General features: G+C 38.0%; 1 protein-coding gene across 4 annotated transcripts in view; it reads left to right on the top strand.

Annotated features, from left to right (window-relative positions):
* Window positions 1-13,868, top strand: part of Pcdh11x (protocadherin 11 X-linked) — a 630,344-nt gene extending 616,476 nt beyond the window's left edge. For all 4 annotated transcript variants that reach the window (XM_060375759.1, XM_060375757.1, XM_060375760.1 and 1 more), the window contains one exon: window positions 8,879-13,868. In XM_060375759.1, coding sequence (XP_060231742.1) covers window positions 8,879-9,561 — 683 coding nt within the window. In that variant the 3' untranslated portion in view covers window positions 9,562-13,868. The remainder of the gene's footprint in view (window positions 1-8,878) is intronic.
* The last annotated feature ends 4,641 nt before the right edge of the window (window positions 13,869-18,509 follow it).

Here is an 18,509-nt window from a genome sequence, read left to right as displayed (position 1 = left end):
AGAGCGGGGTGTTGAAGTCTCCCACTCTTTATTTTTTGGATTGATTAATGATTTTTGGTTTAATAATGTTTCTCTGACAATGCAGGAGCCATTATATTTGGAGTATAGATATTCAGGATTGTGATTTTCAAGTGGTGCACTTTTTCTTTGATGAGAATAAAGTGCCCCTCTGGTCTCTTTTGATTAGTTTTGGTGGAAAGTCTATTTTATTCGATATTAGGATGCGTACTCCAGCTTGCTTCTTTGGTTCCTTTCCTTGGAGAACATTTTTCCATCCCATTATTCTGAGATATTTGTTATCTTTGTTGCAGCGGTGTGTTCCTTGAATGCAGCCTAAAGTTAGTTCTTGTTTCCACAACCATTGTGTTACTCTGTGTCTTTTTATTGGAAAGTTAAGTCCATTGATACTGATAGAGAGCAGTGACCAAAGATTGTTAGTTCCTTTTACTGTAGAGTTGGTTGTGATAGTTTGTTTGTGTTTGCCTAGAATAAATGCATAAGCATAGATTTAAGATAATTTTCCTTTGTTTCAGCTGCATTAGATTACCCATTGTTTGGGGGGAATTCTGGTGAAGTCATGATGTATTGATTTTTGTTGATTGGATTCTTTTGTTGCCTGCTAGCAATCTTGTTGTCCATAGCCTTGACTGTTTCTTCCTAGAGCCTGTACTTCAGACTGGGTCTACTTGTCTCTGGAGTCTGGGATAGTCTACAGGAAGATGAGAGGTTTCCATGAGCTCAAGTGAACAAGGAAATCATGAAATTTGCATGCAAATGGTGGGAACTAGAAAAGATCATCCTGAGTGAGGTATCCCATAAGCAGAAAGACACACATGGTTTATACTCACTTATAAGTAGATACTAAACATATAAGATAGGATAACCATACTAAAATCTGTACTCTTAAAGAAGCTAAGCAAGAAGGAAGACCCTGGGTAAGATGATCAATTCTCACTCAGAAAAACACACATTGGAAGAAGGAGAAAACAGGAAACAGGACAGGAGCCTACCACAGAGGACCTCTGAAAGACTCTACCAAGCAGTATATAAAAGCAGATGCTGAGACTCATAACTAAACTTTGGGCAGAATACAGGGAATCTTATTTAAGAAGGGGGAGATAGTAAGACCTAGAGAGGACAGGAGCTTCATAAGGAGAGTAACAGAACAAAAGTATCTGGACACAAGGTCTTTTTGAGACTGATATTCCAACTAATGACCATTCATGGAGATAACCTAGAACCCCTCCTCAGATGTAGCCCATGGCAACTCAATATCCAAGTGGGTACCCTAGTAAGGGAAACAGGGACTGTCTCTGACATGAACTAAGTGGCTGGCTCTTTGACGACCCCTGAGGGGGGAGCAGCCTTACCAGGCCGCAGAGGAAGACAATGCAGCCATTCTTGATGAGAACTTAAAAGCTAGGGTCAGGGGGAATGGGAGGAGAACCTTCCCTATCAGTGGACTTGGAGAGAAGCATGGAAGGAAATCAGGGAGGGAGGGTGGGATTGGGAGTGATTGAATGAGGGGGCTATAGCTGGGATACAAAGTGAATAAACTAATTAATAAAAATAAATAAAAATTGATTAGAGAAAAAGAATGTGTGCGGCAGATTCAGATGCAGCTAAGGAAGGGAAGAGGCTGAGAGTCTTGGGAGGCTTGGCTCGGGCCCTGGGACAAATGCCTTGAAGGCCAGTGTACATGTGCATGCATGTGAGCTCCTTGGGTATATTTATGGCCTTGTGTGTGTGAGCATGCTTGGGAGTGTGTGTTGAAATTCATGGTGCGTGTGTGTGTGTGCAGGGCAGGGTGCAGGTGCTAGTTGGGGTGTGGGTGTTGTGCACGTGTACATGTACACAGATGGGATTGGCATGGGTGTCAATCTCAGGGTGTCTCAGAAGGGAGCTGAGCAGAAACCCACAAGGCTGGCAGACTGTGTCTTAGCCACTCTGTGCTACTCTGGATCCACGATCTGTGCACTTCCCATGTTTGCCTGGTCTCCCAGGAGTGAGAGTGACCAGCAGAATCACAGCTTGAGTGCTGGGAATGTTGCCTCAGCAATCCAAAGCTTCCTTAAGGATTCAGTGGTTGGCTTTTAGAGAGGAGCGTCCCTGGACCTGGAGCTCCCAATTGGCTTTCCTACATGGGGAGTGCTGGCTTCCCATGGTTCATGACTCTCTGACCAGTTTGACTCACTGATTCAGAGTTTTGGATCCTCTGCCCCTCACATACAGTGCATACTGGTTTCCACCATCCTGGAACCTATCCACTTTTCTCCTCTCTAGTCCATCAAGCTCCTTCCATGACTATTGCCTCCAACCTCTTCCATAACTATCACATTCTACTCTCAAATTGATAACCTCATTAGTACTATAATCATTATAAGCACACAAACACCATATTACATATATGTGCATGGATAAATGCATAGATATAAACTGCTGACTGCATTTTTGATGTTTGATTTATGCTTGTATATGGTTTTAAGTATAACCACTTTATGTTGAATTACCTAACCTACTATGGAAGCTATTTCTTCTATTTTTAAGTGCCTAATTAAAATTGTCCATTTTTTTATCTTTTATGGTAGAACCCTATAATATTTTCCCCTTCCTTATTAGATGTCTATTGATGTGATTGTTCATGTCTTATTTATGCAGCCATTTCTATGAGATTGTATTACACAGCAGACATCTTGGTGTTCTAACTCTTAGCATCTGTCCACATTTTCTTCAGCAATGGTCCTGAGCCATAGATGCAGGAGTTGTGATGTCTATAAGTACACCAGGGCTAAGTGTATTTATCAATTTATTGATTTCTATATTATGTCCAGTTGTGGTTTTTAGTGATAGCCTCCATATGCTATGAAGAGAGTTTTACTGTTGTTGTTGAAGAATGGTAGCTACAACTATCTGTGAGCATAAATTTAAGATAAAAGTTGTAGTTTGGATTATGCTCATCTATCAGAGTAGTAGTTGATTCTTTTCTAATAATATCCATGACCTTATTAGCACTGGGAATCTTGTTAGGTTTTCAGTACCAGACATGACTTTTTTGTTGTTGAGTAGAACTTAGGTCAAATTAGAGAGCTGTTGGTTACTAGAAACATGTGAGTTTCACTAATTGTAACTTTATTAATATCTTTCAAAGTTGATCGTTGTTATGATTCATAGGTGTTGCAGTTAGATAATATTATTGAATGGTTCAAAAATAATGATAATATTATTGAATAGTAATGACAATTCTTATTTCCTTTTATTGTGGAGTTTGTGGTTATTGTGTGTTTGTTTTCTTTTTCCCATGACAGCTTGGGTACTATTTGCTGGTACCATAAAATCTTTTTAAATTTTATTTTTTTATTTTCATTATTATTATTATTGTTTTATTATTAATATGATTACAATTTTTTCACTTTGTATCCCAGTTGTAAATCCATTGCTCATCTCCTTCCGGTCCCACCCTCTCTCCTTCTTCCCCTAGCCCTCATGTTTCTCCCTTAGTCCACTATTAGGGGAGGTCGGCCTACCTACTATCTGACCCTAGCCTACCTGACTTAAACTATCATATCTCATCAGGGCTGACTACATCATTTTTCTCTGTGGCCTACTAAGGCTACCACTCCAGGGGCAGGTAATCAAAGAACAGGCAATTGAGTTCATGCCAGTGAGTGTCCCTGATCCCCTTGCTAGGAAACATACATGACAACTGAGCAGCCCAAGAGCAACATCTGAGCAGGGGCTCTAGGTCCTCTCAATGCATGATCCTTGGTTTATTCATCAGTCTCTGCAGGCCACCCTTGGCCCAGCTATTTGGCTCTGTTTATCTCCTTATGGAGCTCCAGGTATCATCTCCTCCTTCATCCATACAATTCCTTGCACTCTGCCCAAAGTTTGGCTATGAGTCTCAGCATCTGCTTTGATACTCCGATTGGTAGAGTCTTTCAGAGGTCCTTTGTGAAAGGAACCAGTTCTATTCCCTGACTTCTCCTACTTCTGTCTATCCTGTTTTCCTTTTTGAATGAGGATTAAACCTCATCCCCAGGGTCTTCCCTGTTGTTTATCTTCTTTAGAACTATAGATTTTAGTATGTTTATTCTATATTATATGTCTGATATCCACTTATAAGTTAATATATATCATGTGTGTCTTTCTCCTTTTGGTTGCCTCACTCAGGATGATCTTTTCTAGTTCAATTGATTTGCCTGCAAATTTCATGATTTCTTTGTTTTTAATTGCTGTGTATTGTTCCATTGTGTAAATGTATAACAATTTCTGTGTTCATTCTTTAGTTGAAGGACATCTAGGTTGTTTCCAGATTCTGTCTATTATGAATAAATCTGCTATGAATATAGTTGAGCAAACGTCCTTGTATGATTGAGCATCTTTCGGATATATGCCCAATGGTGGTATAGCTGGATCTTGAGGTAGCACTATTCCTGATTTTCTGAAAAAGCCCCAGATTGATTTCCAAAGTGGTTGTACAAGGTTACATAAACACCAGCAATGGAATAGGGTTCTCCTTTCTCCACAATCTCTCCAGCATTTGTCATTCCTTGAGTTTTTTACCTTAGCTGTTCTGATGCATGTGAGGTAGAATTTCAGGGCCATTTTTATTTGTGTTTCTTGGTTGACTAAGGATGTAGAGCATTTCTTTAAGAGTTTCTCTGCCTTTCGAATTTCCTCCGTGAGGATTCTCTGTTTAGATCTGTACCCCATTTTTTAGTTGATTACTTGGTTTGTTAGTTGCAAAGAGCCTTGACCTCATTGGCACAGGAGACAACTTCCTGAACAGAACACCAACAGCACAGGCTCTAAGATCAACAATCAATAAATGGGACTTCATGAAACTGAAAAGCTTCTGTAAAGCATAGGATACTGTCATCTGAACAAAATGACAGCTTACAGACTGTGAAAAGATCTTGACCAACCCTATGTTTGACAGAGAGATAATATCCAGAATATATAAAGAACTCAAGAAGATAAACAAACAAGCAAAAAAACCAGTTAATCCAGTTACTTTAGTTATATGCAAGTTCTATATCTAAAAATCCATTTTTTTCCATCTTAATCTATTTTCTCAATATGGTATACACACACAAACACACAAATAGTAGTCATCATTCTACTTTGAAGCTTTGATTTGATTTAAAATCTGTGAGTGAATCTAGAGTTTTGTTATACACATTGCAAATAAAACAATTGTATGTTCCTTTTTATAGGCATATATGATAAAATTTCTGGTTCTTTTGCATGCGAGTAAGCAGTTTAGTACTATCAATGTTTTTCAAACTTATGTTTTATATCTGTTTTCTATTTCAAAAATATTACACAAAGTGGGGAAATTTTTCAGTCAGTAAAATCATTTGCCATGAAGTGTGGGGACCTGAGTTTAAGTACCCATTATCCATTCATCCATACTCCTACACATACCACACACACACACACACACACACAAATATAACAATGGAAACAAACAAAAAATGCTAGGCATGACTGAAACTACAGGCAATCCCAAGAGTTCACTGGCTAGCCAAATCAGGAAAGGCAGTGAGGGGAGACTCTCTCTTTGACAAATGCAGGAGCCCTTGTGTTTGGCACACAGATGTTCAGGATTGTGATCTCATACTGGTGGATTTTTCTTTTGGTGAGAATAAAGTGTCCCTCTCCATTTTTTTTTGATTAATTTTGTTTAAAAGTTTATTTCTTTAGATATTAGGATGGCTACTCCAGCTGGCTTCCTGTGTCTTTTTGCTTGGAAGACATTTTTTCCAGCCCTTTACTCTGAGGTGGTATATATCTTTGTTGCAGAAGTGTGTTTCTTGAATGCAGCTGAATGCTGGATCCTGATTCGGCAAACAATATGTTAGTCTGTGTCTTTTTATTGGAGAGTTGAGGTGACTGATGTTAACAGATAGTAGTGACAATTCTTATTTCCTTTTATTGTGGAGTTTGTGGTTATTGTGTGTTTGTTTTCTTTTGCTTTTTGATATGTTGGTGTGTTTATCCTGTGTTTTTTTGAGTGTAATTGATCTCATTGGGTTGAAGTTTTCCTTCTAGCATCTTCTGTAGGGCTGGATTGCTACATATAGGTTGTTGAAATTTAATTATGTCATGGAATATTTTGTTTTCTCCATCTACAGTGATTGAAAGTTTTGCTGGATATAGTAGTCTGGATTGGCATCTGTGAGCTCTAATTCTGTTTCATATCTTGCACCATTTCCTTCATCTGTTTAAATGTGGATTCCTGTCTGTCCATGATGGCCTTTACTTTTTGTTCATTTCCTCTTTATGTGCCTTGAATAACTGAATGATTATAGATTTAAGATCTTTTTTATGTGTTTCAGCTGCAATAGAATTTCCTTCGATTTTTGGAGATTCTGGTGAAGCCATGATGTCCTGGTTTTTGTTGCCGGTATTATTATACCATCCTTTAGCCATCTGGTTGTCTGTAGCCTTGACTGATTATTCCTGGAGCCTGTACTACAGATGGATAGCCCTGTCTCTGGAGTCTTGAGTAGTCTCCCCTGGAATCACTGTCTCTTCTGGCTCTCTGTTTCTGAACTGGGTAGCTGGGGGACAAATGGAAAGATTTCTGAGACTAGAGCTTCTCCATTTTCCCACAGGCTTCTTTAAGAAGGTGGAAGATGTGATTTGGGTCCCAGTCCTGCCCCAGCTCTGCTGAGCTCACTGGCTGTGCTGGGTCTGAGTTGTTTCAGACTCAGGTGATCTAGGCTGCTGTGGAGCAAGCAGAAAGATCTCCAAGCCTAGAGATGCTCCAATGCCCCACAGGCCTCCTTGGGGAAGAGAACAATGGAAATTTTGGTCAGGTGCCAAGCTCAGCTCCACTGGGTTCTCTTCTGTTCTGGGCTCTCTGATTGTAGCCTATGTGAGCCAGGCTGCTGGGGCACTGTCAGGTAGATCTCTTTGCTTAGAGCTGCTCCAATGTCCCAAAGACTTCCTTTAGGGAAGTAGGGAATGGAACCTGGGTCCCAAGCCCAGTTCAGCTCTACTGTGTTCACTGTCTGTGCTGTGTTGGCTGATTCTGATTTGTGTGAACCAGGAAGGAGTGGAGTAAGCATAATGGAACCTCACCTCCTCCACAATAGCAGAATGTATCCCTTCCATTAGGCAGTGAGAGTGAGCACCACTAGCTATTGTGACCAGGGAAGTGTCCACAGGATGTTTAGTGTGGTCTCCTTGGTTTGGAAACAAGAAGCTCTAGTATCCAAAAGGTATCCACAGGACTGCAAGGGTGAGCACCCAGGTTTGGAGTTCACCCACAGTACAAGAAGGTATTCACTCCATAGGCAGTGAGAGTGAGAGCCCAAGGTCAGAGCTGGCCTGCTCTGGTTCCAGGAAGATATCCACAGAAAGTGGGCTTGGGAGGTGGATGGCCTAAGGCTGCAGGGTCAGAACCATGCTGTTGCTTGTCCAGGAAGGTATCCACACATGTTGTGTTTGGGCATGTGGGTAGCCTAAGGCTGTAGGGAAGGAGCCCTATGTGCATGCTGCAGGTCCCAGGAAAATATCCACTGATGGTGGGTTCAGATGGGTGGCCTAAGGCTGAGGAGTAAGAGCCCAGTGAACTGCTGGTGCTATTGTTCCCAGTAGGTAGGTTTGGGTAGGTCATCTAAGGCTGCAGGGTAGGAGCCTCTTTGCTGCGTGCATCACAGCTGCCAGAAATATATCCACAGATGGTGAGTTTGTGAAGGTGGTCTAGGACTGCAAGGTCAGAGCCCAGCGAGCTGCAGCCAGTCCCAGGGAGGTCTCCTCAGTTGGAGGGACTTGGGGGAGGTGGGTAGCCTAGGCCTGTGGTAGAGCCCAGGAATATTTTGGGGTATTAGCAGGGTGGCCTGATGATGGACGTTCAAGTATTCCCCTGGATTCTCCTCTCACCTGAGAAACATAGACATCGGGATTTTGGGGTCCACAGCACAGCTGCAGGTCACTCTGCTCTCACTGCTGAGCTGCTGTTCAGACACCTGCATGGTAGTCGCTGCCATCTTGGATCTGAGAGACAGCTGCAAGACACTATGGTGGAGAGTATTAGAGAAAGATATTTGCTCTGGCCTAGGAATTAATGAGTATAGTATCACTCACCCACATTATACACAAAGTATACAACATACACACAAAAGAATAAAATTTTAAAATTGAAATATTCCAAAGAGTAAGATTACAGTGAGAGTATTTATATGGCATCTAATACTATTTTATTAGAAATATTTTGAAGCACAGCCATCTAGAAATGAACTATAAAGCATTAATTTTCTTGATATTTGCTGAACTCTTGTTGCTATTTCTATGTTTATATACAAAATAACTCATTCTCTATGGTTACTTACACTCTGAAAAATCATCTAAGTATAGGGATAGCATTAGTAAGATTTTCTTTCTGCTTCCCCTGTTAACTCCAAAGTCCTGGAAACCACTGATCAGTTTATCATCCATACAGTTTTGCCCTCTGCATAGGTTATATAATTGGACATGCACGTTTTAGACTGCCAATTCCAGCTTATTCACATTAAGATTCATGGGCTATTTGTATTTATTTTGTTTCTATTAGGATTCACATCCTTTATGTAAAAAAATTGGTAGTCAAGGAAGTGATTTTCAAATATGTTCACTCTGTTTCTTATCTTTTCCTGTCTTACAGTACCTTTTGTAAGGAAAAGATAAATATACAAAAATTCTCCACTGATTCATCCACTGCCTGCTATTTATTTGACATTAGTAACATTTTCTGATAAATTAGGCACTAGTTGTAAAACCACTAGAAGTCTGTAATATACTTAAACAGAGTATCAACTTTTTATTTGTATCTTATTTGTTTTATATAAATGATAAAAAATTATTTTGTTTTGTTTCCTCACCCTCACAGTTGCAGAAATAACAGTGCAGCCAACTGTGGAAGAAGCCTCTGACAACTGCACTCAAGAATGCCTCATCTTGGGTCACTCTGATTCCTGCTGGATGCCAGCTTCTCTGACCCATCCCATCCCTCAACAGATACAGACCTCTGCTCTCTGCCACAATCCACCCAGGACCAACACATCAGTTCATCGCTGCAGCCCTCCAGTGACACAGACTGTCGGTATCTGCCAAATCCCCCCTGTGACACAGCCTATTGCACTGTGCCATAGCCCTCCATCAGTACAGGCAGCTTCTCTCCATCACAGTCCTCCTTTAGCACAGGCAACTGCACTCTGCCATAGTCCACCACCAGTAAAGGCTTCTGCAGTCTGCTATAGCCTGCCTCTATCACACTCTCTGGTAATTCACCATAGTACTCCTCTGTCACAGGCTGCTACACTCCATAGCACTCAGGTCCAACAACCAATGAGTTTGCAGCAAGGATGGGTGCAGGGTGCTGGAGCTGATGGACTGCATCCCCTCGATCAGGGAGTACAGGGTAGTACAAGATCTCAGTTTTATACCATGGCTGAAAGACTTCATCCAGATGATGACTCAATTAAAGTCATTCCATTGACCACCTTTACTTCAGGTCAACTGTCCAGATCCTCAAAGGATGATTCTCCCATCATGGAAGAACATCACTTATAAAGCCTTTATGGATAGTTCACATTTTCAAAAATATGTGTATATATTCAAAGATTAAAGTTCACATTTAATGAATATTCTAAATTAGAAAATTTGTAAATAGCTCTGTAAATACCAAATACCAGGATAAGACTAGAGCTAGACCCCTTAGTAAAAGATTATAAAAATCAATTTAAAATTTGTGATTTGGACTGTAAATTTTCAAAAGAAACAATTAAATTATATCTCTATGTGTGGAAAGGCTTATCATGAGAAAAATTAATATCTATAATATATTTCTGATGTATGGTAATTTTTTTCCACTATGTGCAATATGATTTCATCCTTTCTGATTTTTGTTGATTCAGTATGTAGTTTTTGGGAAATTGGTAAAGATATGATTTTTCAAGTTTACTTTCAGTTTGTCTGTTTTTTTTCCAAGTTTACCTTTAATCTGCCTAAACATTTGTTCAGATAAAATTAGATGGCATAAGTACTGTAGCATTTTTTGTTCATCTTTTTGTTTTGTTTATTTTAATTGCCTGTGGGTTTTTATTGTCTATATTTCTACCTTGAAAAATTTATAGCACGGGGTAAAAATAAGATCTTTTACAGTTTTTGTCTCTATTCTTGTTTTTTTTTAAATGTTTTCTACCCTTATTTTAAGAATATATTGATATAATTTGTATATACATGTTTTTTCCAAAAAGAACATATATAAACTGTACATATCTAGGTTTTTGCTTATTTCTCTACTCTTCAGTTGCATTCAAGACAGTGAAGTGCAATAACTATGCCCATATTAGGCACCTATTAGCCTAAATGTTCGTGTGCTTTTTTATATTTATAAACCTTTGTAGTGTAAAGTATATCAGAAATACTATTGTATCTGTCATGGTAAGCCTATATTCCAGTAAGAATTGGGTGCTTCTGTTCTGGAATTTGTATATAAAAATCACCAAGAAGGTGTTAACATATAACCACTACCACAAAATAAAATTTTCTAAAGATGATGAGGATGATTTAAATATTGATTTGACAGCTCAGTGGCTGTTGCTGAAAGACGCTCAATGAAAAAAACAAAGTTGTATATTAAACCCTGTATTAAGTATATAAGACTAAGGGATTTTTATCAATCTAGCTCAATTTACTGAAGAAAACTACTGAAAACAAGATGAAAGTAAGGAAAGAACTTTTTAAGAGACTTAATTCTAAACCTACAGCACTGAATTTCAAGGAGATGTGTAGAGGGAGAAATAAGGTTCGTGACTGCCTCTCGGGGTAAATAATAACTACCCCAGTAACAGTGAACAACAAAATCTCACATATGAGAAGAATATATTCTAAACAAAGAATACAGTAATATCCGTAGGAAACATTACTTTCCATTTGTTGTATACACATTGCTTTCTGTTTTGTCTACTTAACTGGGCATTATCTTCTGTGTGTACATTTCGCAAATTTACAGAAACACTACAAGCTTAATTTTCTCCCATAACAAAATCAAGAAAGTGTCTAGTTTCAATATCATACTAAACAAATAATTAATTTATGTTTGGGTTGGGGGTGCTGAATATTTCTTGTTGATTAAATTTGGTGTGGACTTCGTAATGTGTAACTTGAAGATATGTAATTTATGATTAAACTGTGTGTAAATGTTGTAATATAAACTATGATAAATGTATAATTTCACTAGTAATGTTTTCCAATGAATGTTGATAAAAGTTCTCCTTCATGTTCCAGGTAGGTTAAGTAGTGTTGAGAATATATTGTTCCCCTTGTGCAGCTCGTTAGATTGCATATGATTTGATGTACAGTATAAGTTCTTAACTTTTAACACCTAGAGTTTAATTAGTGAAATTTCAAATTAGTTAGTACTATTGCTCTTTCCGTCTTTGTATGTGTGGGTGGTTTCAGGGATTTGAAGCACACTGGTTTTCCAGGTGTACAAACCCCCAAAAGACTGATGGTTTTTAAAACTTTATTGAAATAAGATCACATATACGTATTGATATTGTTGTTGCTATTGTTGCTGTTAATGAAGATTCTAAACCTGGGGAAGATAAGAAACCCAGAATGACAAAATCAGTTCTTCCAGTAGACTGTTGTTTTTCCTCTAAACACACACATACAAAAAAGAAAAAAAGAACAACTACAAAAAAAGAGTTATGTGAGTGAGAAATGGTTCTTTTGTTTTAATTATTTACACATATTCTTTCCATAACTAGTATAGACATAGTCATCCACATATACACAAATTTAAAAAGAGATAAAAACTGGCAGTAAAATTTTATTAAATAATGTATCAGAAATATGAATGCTTATTTTAGTAATGGAAATATGGAACCTGAAAAATATATATTTGAGATATTTTTATGATTATGAGACTTATGGAATTAGTAGGGAAGCTTTTATATTCATAAGTTTAACAATTTGTTAAGTGTTAATACCTTTCCTAGAAATATAGGAATGAACAAATATGCTTTTGTTGCCCTTTCTAAATCTGATTTTATAATCAGACTTAGACAGTGTTTAGGAAATGAAATGACTGGGCACAATCTTCTGGTTTTGTACCAGAGTGAAACTGAGTGGAAGCAGGCTGGGCATAGCCAAAGAGGCAAGGGGTGTGAGCCCAGTAATTCTCCCCATGCATTCTCTTTCTTAGCTTCCACTAGGTGTAGCCTTGGAATCCAGGAATCTCCGTGGCTTCAGATTTGATGAGATCTATCTCATCTCATGATAAATTCTTTCTTTGAATGGATGGACAGAAATATATGTTAAAAAAACTCACTAATGGTTCTTCTGAAAAGCAAAACATGTTTTCCTAGAACAGCAAAGTATCTTACTTTATAATGAGTCAAAAAATGTTTCCCTCAGAAAAAGAGAAAGATCAGCTTTTTTTGAATTTAGACAGGGATTTGGTATTTTCAGAATATGTTTACCAAACTGGTTATTCTGTATTGTCCTCATATTCAGTTAAAAGGTGACTATTAATTTTCTTGCTATAGCTTTAGTATACACACTTGTAACTCTATTCAAACACTGTGTATCTCATGTAATAAATACATACACATTAATTCTCAAACTATCTCCAAGTTTTAACTAATACAATGTCAATGTGTTAAAACTAACTTTTATTGATGATACAATCAATGTAAACAATTTAGAGAGTTCATTTTATGTAGTCTCATTTAGTAATTTAACAATTTGTTTTTAGTTATGCCAATTTGGTTAAAAAATATTGCTAAATGACAAGTGCTATTATGCAATGATGACAGTATGAATAGCTTCTGCCTTCCCAAACTGTTGGTCACACACGCTCATAAAAACAGTAAAATAGTAGACCAATTAGCTCATATTTGGGTAGTCCTTAAAATACAATCATGTCATAAACAAAGAGATCATTTTCAGTCCTGAATAAATTAAATGGCATTTACTCCTAAACATATTTAAAGTTTTCTTTAATTATTTTTATGAAGGTTGAATATGCATGCAGCTAATATACATTTATGAAAATGTAATCCTTTACATTCTTCTGATTTATAATTCACTGTGGTTATACTTTTTAATTTTTTTTTGTAAACCCAACTTTAGTTATACTGAAGTGAAGAATTTTCTCACAAACATAAGGTACTATATTTGGAATTTCTAAGGGGCTTAATTGTCCTGGATAATATGAGAGCAGAGGAGCTGACTATATTTGGGCAGAGACTTTTTTGATAACATTTGACAATTATCACACTATAGAATCCTATTCAGAACCTTAAAATATTCATCCACAGTCTCTTTTTTATACTAACCACCCATGTGATTTTCATAAATATGATTGTCAAAAGTACTGCAAGTTTACAACAGGAGGACTAGAGAAGAAAGGGATGCTCATAAAAAGGTGTGTGCACAAATTTAAAAAGGAAGGCAACTTTTTGTGACTGTATATGATAATTATAGGGATAAAACTTGTGAAATTTTTGTTGTCCCTGCTTAAAATATTTTAAATTTTATGAACTGGGTATTTATGCTTTTATTTGGGGAAGATTCCTCCTCTGTGGTACCATATAGATTCTGACACTGAACAATGACCCGAAGTATGGGACGTTTGGAAGTGAAAGATTGCATATTTTTGGACACGTATGGCTGTATATAGTCAAGTGGCAAGTGTGTATTAATTGTTCTATTTCAGGCTCTGTATTGCATGTTTTCTTATTCATAAACAGAGATATTAATAAAGTAGTTATGAAAAATAATTACATTTTATGATGTGTTTGTTTGAAGCCAAAATAAAAAACTGACCTGGTACACTGGACTTATGAGGCCATGGGTTCAAACACCAGCAATGACAACAGAGAGAAAAATGTTTTGATTTTTGTTTTTCATGTTAAATTTGTTTTTAATTTTACATAGATTAAAATAAAACTACAAAGTGGATGGTGATGCATTGTATGTTAAGTTTTCTATGATATGACAGGTTTTATCATATTAATTTTGCTATTTTAATTTTTATTTTTATATTAATTAGAGTTTATTGACTTTGTATGCTAGCTGCAGCCCCCTCCCTCATTCCCTCCTAATCCCACCCTCTCTCTCATTTCCTCCCAAGCCCCTCTCTAAATCCACTGATAGGGGAGGTCCTCGGCCTCTTCCATCTGACCCTAGCTTATCAGGTAACATCAGGACTGGTTGCATTGTGCTCCTCTGTGACCTGCAAGGCTGCTCCCCCATCAGGGAGAGGTGATCAGTCAGTGGCTGAGTTCATACTAGAGACTATTCATGTTCCCATTACTAGGGAAATCACTTGGATATTGATCTACAAAGGGCTACATCTAAGCAGGGGTTCTAGGTTATATCCATGAATGGTCGTTGGTTGTAGTATCAGTCTCAGAAAGACTCCTGTGCCCAGATTTTTTGGTTCCGTTGCTCTCATTGTGGAGCTCCTGTCCTCTCCAGGTCTTACTAACTCCCCCTTCTTTCATAAGATTCCTTGTTCTCTGCCCAAAGTTTGGTTATGAGTCTCAGCATCTGCTTTGATACACTGCTGGGTAATCTTTCAGAAGCCCTCTGTGGTAGGCTCCTGTCCTGTTTCTTGTTTTCTCCTTCTTCCATTGTCCATCCAGTTTGTCCTTTTGAGTGAGGATTGATCAATTTACTCAGGGTCTTCCTTCTTGCATAGCTGCTTTTTGTAGGTTTGTCCTATATTATTTGTCAAATATTCATTTATAAATGAGTATATACTGTATATACCGTGTGTGTCTTTCTGCTTCTGGGATACCTCACTCAGGATGATCTTTTCTAGATCCCACCATTTACCTGCAAATTCCATGATTTCCTTGTTTTTGATTGCTGAGTAGTATTCCATTGTGTAAATGTACCACAATTTCTGTATCAGTTCCTCAACTGAGGGACATCAGCTTTGTTTCCAGCTTCTGGCTATTACGAATAAAGCTGCTACAAACATAGTTGAACAAATGCCCTTCTTGTGCACTTGAGTACATTTTGGATATATGCCTAGGAGTGGCATAGCAGGATCTTGAGGAAGCACTATCACTAATTGTCTGAGAAAGCGCCAGAATAATTTCTAAAGTGGTTGTAAAAGATTTATTTCCCACCAGCATTTCAGGAGGGTTCCCCTTTCGCCACATCATCTCCAGTATGTATTGTCACTTGAGTTTTTGATCTTAGCCCTTCTGATGGGTGTAAGCTGAAATCTCAGGGTCATTTTGATTTGCATCTGCCTAATGACTAAGGACCTTGAGCATTTTTTAAGTGTTTCTCTGCCATTCTATATTACTCTACAGAAAAGACACTGTTTAGCAATGTACCCCATTTTTAAAATTGGATTACTTGATTTTTTGCTTTTTAAATTCTTTAGTTCTTTATATATTCTGGATATTACCTTTTGTCAGATATAGGGTTGTTGAAGATCCTTTCCCAGTCCATAGACTGTCCTTTTGTTCTTTGTATTACAGAAGCTTTCCAGTTTCTTGAGGTTCCATTTATTGATTGTTGCTCTTAGAGCCTGGGCTGTTGGTGTTTTGTTCATGAAGCTGTCTCCGGTGCCAATGAGTTCGAGGTTCTTCCCCATTTTTTCTCCAATAGGTTTGTGTGTCTGGTTTTATATTGAGGTCTTTGATCCACTTGGACTTAGTGCAGGGTGATAAGTATGGATCTATTTGCATTTTTCTACATGGGGACATCCAGTTAGACCAGCACCATTTGTTGAAATGCTATCTTTTTTCCATTGTATGGCTTTGCCATCTTTGTCAAAAATCAGGTGTCCATAAGTCTGTGGGTCTTGTATTCAATTCCATTGATCCACCATTGTGTTTCTATGCCAGTGCCATGCAGTTTATATTACTGTTGTTCTATAATACAGCTTGAGATCATGCATGGAGATTCATCCAAAAGATCTTTTTTTTTTTTCTGTATCATTTTTATTCTCTTTTTGAAAAAAAGCTTAATTTTTGGTAATCTACATAAATGCCATTTGAGGGTAACACATTCAAGGCTTAGAAGGTGTGGGGATTCTGAAAATTAAAAAAACAAAACAAACAAACAAAACTGGCAAACATTATCCAACATTTTCAAAACTCTGGAATTTAACCCAAAATCTTGCATTAATTCAGGGAGCTTTATTTTGTTTTTCTTGTCATTGGTTTTGTTTTGATTTTTTTTTTCTAGAAAAGGAGCTGAATATAAACGGCATGAACTGAGTTTGTGATACTAACAGCTTGGCTTACCCCATCTACTTTTCAGCAGCTCAGTGGTAACTTTGGAGTCCACTAAACCATAATCTTGGGGGAAATAAAACAGCTTTACAGTTACCACAGAGATAGAAGAGGAGCACAGGATCTTCAGAGTTTCGTCCCCCGGGTGATATCAGTGAAAATGGCAGAATACAGATCTTTTATATTTTATTTTATTTTATTTTTTTATTGTTTACTGTTATTAGTTACATTTTATTAACTCTGTATCCCAGCTGTATCCCGCTCCCTTATTCCCTCCCAACCCGACCCTCCCTCCCTCAGCTTCTCCCTGCCCCTTTCCAAGTCCACGGATTGGGGAGGACCTCCTCCCCTTTCGACAGTCCCTGTTTTATCAGGTATCTTCATGGCTGTGTGCAAAGTCCTCCTCTGTGAACTAGCAGGACTGCTCTTCCCTTGTGGGGTGGGGAGGTCAAAGAGCCTGCCATTGAGTTCCTGTCAGAGATGGTCCCTGTTCCCCTTACTATGGGAAACCAATTGGTTATTGAGATACGACGAGCTTCATCCAAGTAAAGGTTCTAGGTTATATCCATACATGGTTCTTGGTTGGAGAAACAGTTTCAGAAAAAAACCCTGTGCCCAGATATATTTGGTCCTTGTGGGGCTCCTATCCTTTCCCCATCATACTAACTCCCCTTCTGCCGAAGGCTTGGTTATGAGTCTTAGTATCTGTTTTGAAACGCTGCTTGGTAGGGTTTTTCAGATGCCTTCTGCGGTAGACTCCTGTCATACATTCAATGCACATCTCATTTGTGTGTCTAAGTGAGCATTGATCATCTTACCTCAAGTCTACTTTCTTGTTTATCTTCTTTAGGTGTATAGACTTCATTATGTTTAGCATATCTTGTAGGTCTATATAAGTGAGTATATTCCATGTATGACTTTCTCCTTCTGGGATACTTCACTCAGAATGATCTTTTCTAGATCCCACCATTGCCTGCAAATTTCATGATTTCCTCTTTTTTGATTGCTCAGTAATATTCCATTGTGTAAAAATAGTATAATTTCTGTATCCATTCCTCCGTTGATGCACATCAGGATTGTTTCCAGGTTCTGGCTATTATGAATAAAGCTACTACAAACATGGTTGATCAAATGTCCTTGTTTTGTACTTGAGCAAATTTTGGGTATATACCTAGCAGTGGTATTGCTGGGTCTTGAGGAAGCGTTATTCCTAATTGTCTGAGTAAGTGCAAGATTGACTTCCAAAGTGGTTGTACTAGTTTACATTCCCACCAGCAATGGAACCAGAATGGGTTCCCCTTTCTCCACAACCTCTCCAGCATGTGTTGTCACTTGAGTTTTTCATCTTGGCCATTCTGATGGGTGTAGGGTGAAATCTCAGGGTCGTTTGATTTGCATTTCCCTAATAGCTAATGAGGTTGAGCATTTCTTTAAATGTTTCTCTGCCATTCAGTATTGCTCTACAGAGAATTCTCTGTTTAGCTCTGTTCCTCATTTTTCAATTGGATTACTTGGTTTGTTGCTTTTCAGCTTCTTTAGTTCTTTATATATATTGGATATTAGCCCTCTGTAAGATAAAGGGTTGGTGAAGATTCTTTCCCAATCTGTAGGCAGTCGTTTTGTTTTGATGATGGTGTCCTTTGCTTTACAGAAGCTTTTCAGTTTCATGAGGTCCCATTTATTGATTGTTGCTCTTAGAGCCTGTGCTGTTGCTGTTCTGTTCAGGAAGTTGTCTCCAGTGCCAATGAGTTCTAAGATGTTCCCCACGTTTTTTTTAAAAAAAGATTTACAGTATCTGGTTTTATCTTGAGGTCTTTGATCCACTTGGACTTTAATTTTGTGCAGGGTGATAAATATGGATCTATTTTCATTTTTTGCATGTAGACATTCAGTTGGACCAGCACCATTTGTGAAGATGCTGTCTTTTTTCCATTGAATGGATTTGGTTGCTTTGTCAAAAATCAAGTATTCATAGGTGTGTGGGTTTATTTCTGGGTCTTCTATTCAGTTCCATTGATCCTCCTTTCTGTTTCTATGCCAATACCATGCAGTTTTTATTACTATTGCTCTGTAGTACAGCTTGAGATCAGGGATGGAGATACCTCCAGATGATCTGTTGTTGTACAGGATCGTTTTGGAGATTCTTGGTTTTTTCTTTCTCCATATGAAGCTGAGAATCTTTTTTTTTTTCAAGTTCTGTAAAGAATTGAGTTAGTATTTTGAAGGGAATGGCGTTGAATCTGTAGATTG

This window comes from Meriones unguiculatus, chromosome X (genome assembly GCF_030254825.1).
Source record: "Meriones unguiculatus strain TT.TT164.6M chromosome X, Bangor_MerUng_6.1, whole genome shotgun sequence".
Classification (NCBI taxonomy): Eukaryota; Metazoa; Chordata; class Mammalia; order Rodentia; family Muridae; genus Meriones; species Meriones unguiculatus.
Note: the sequence above shows the minus strand (reverse complement) of the source record. Positions and strands in the feature narration are given on the sequence as shown.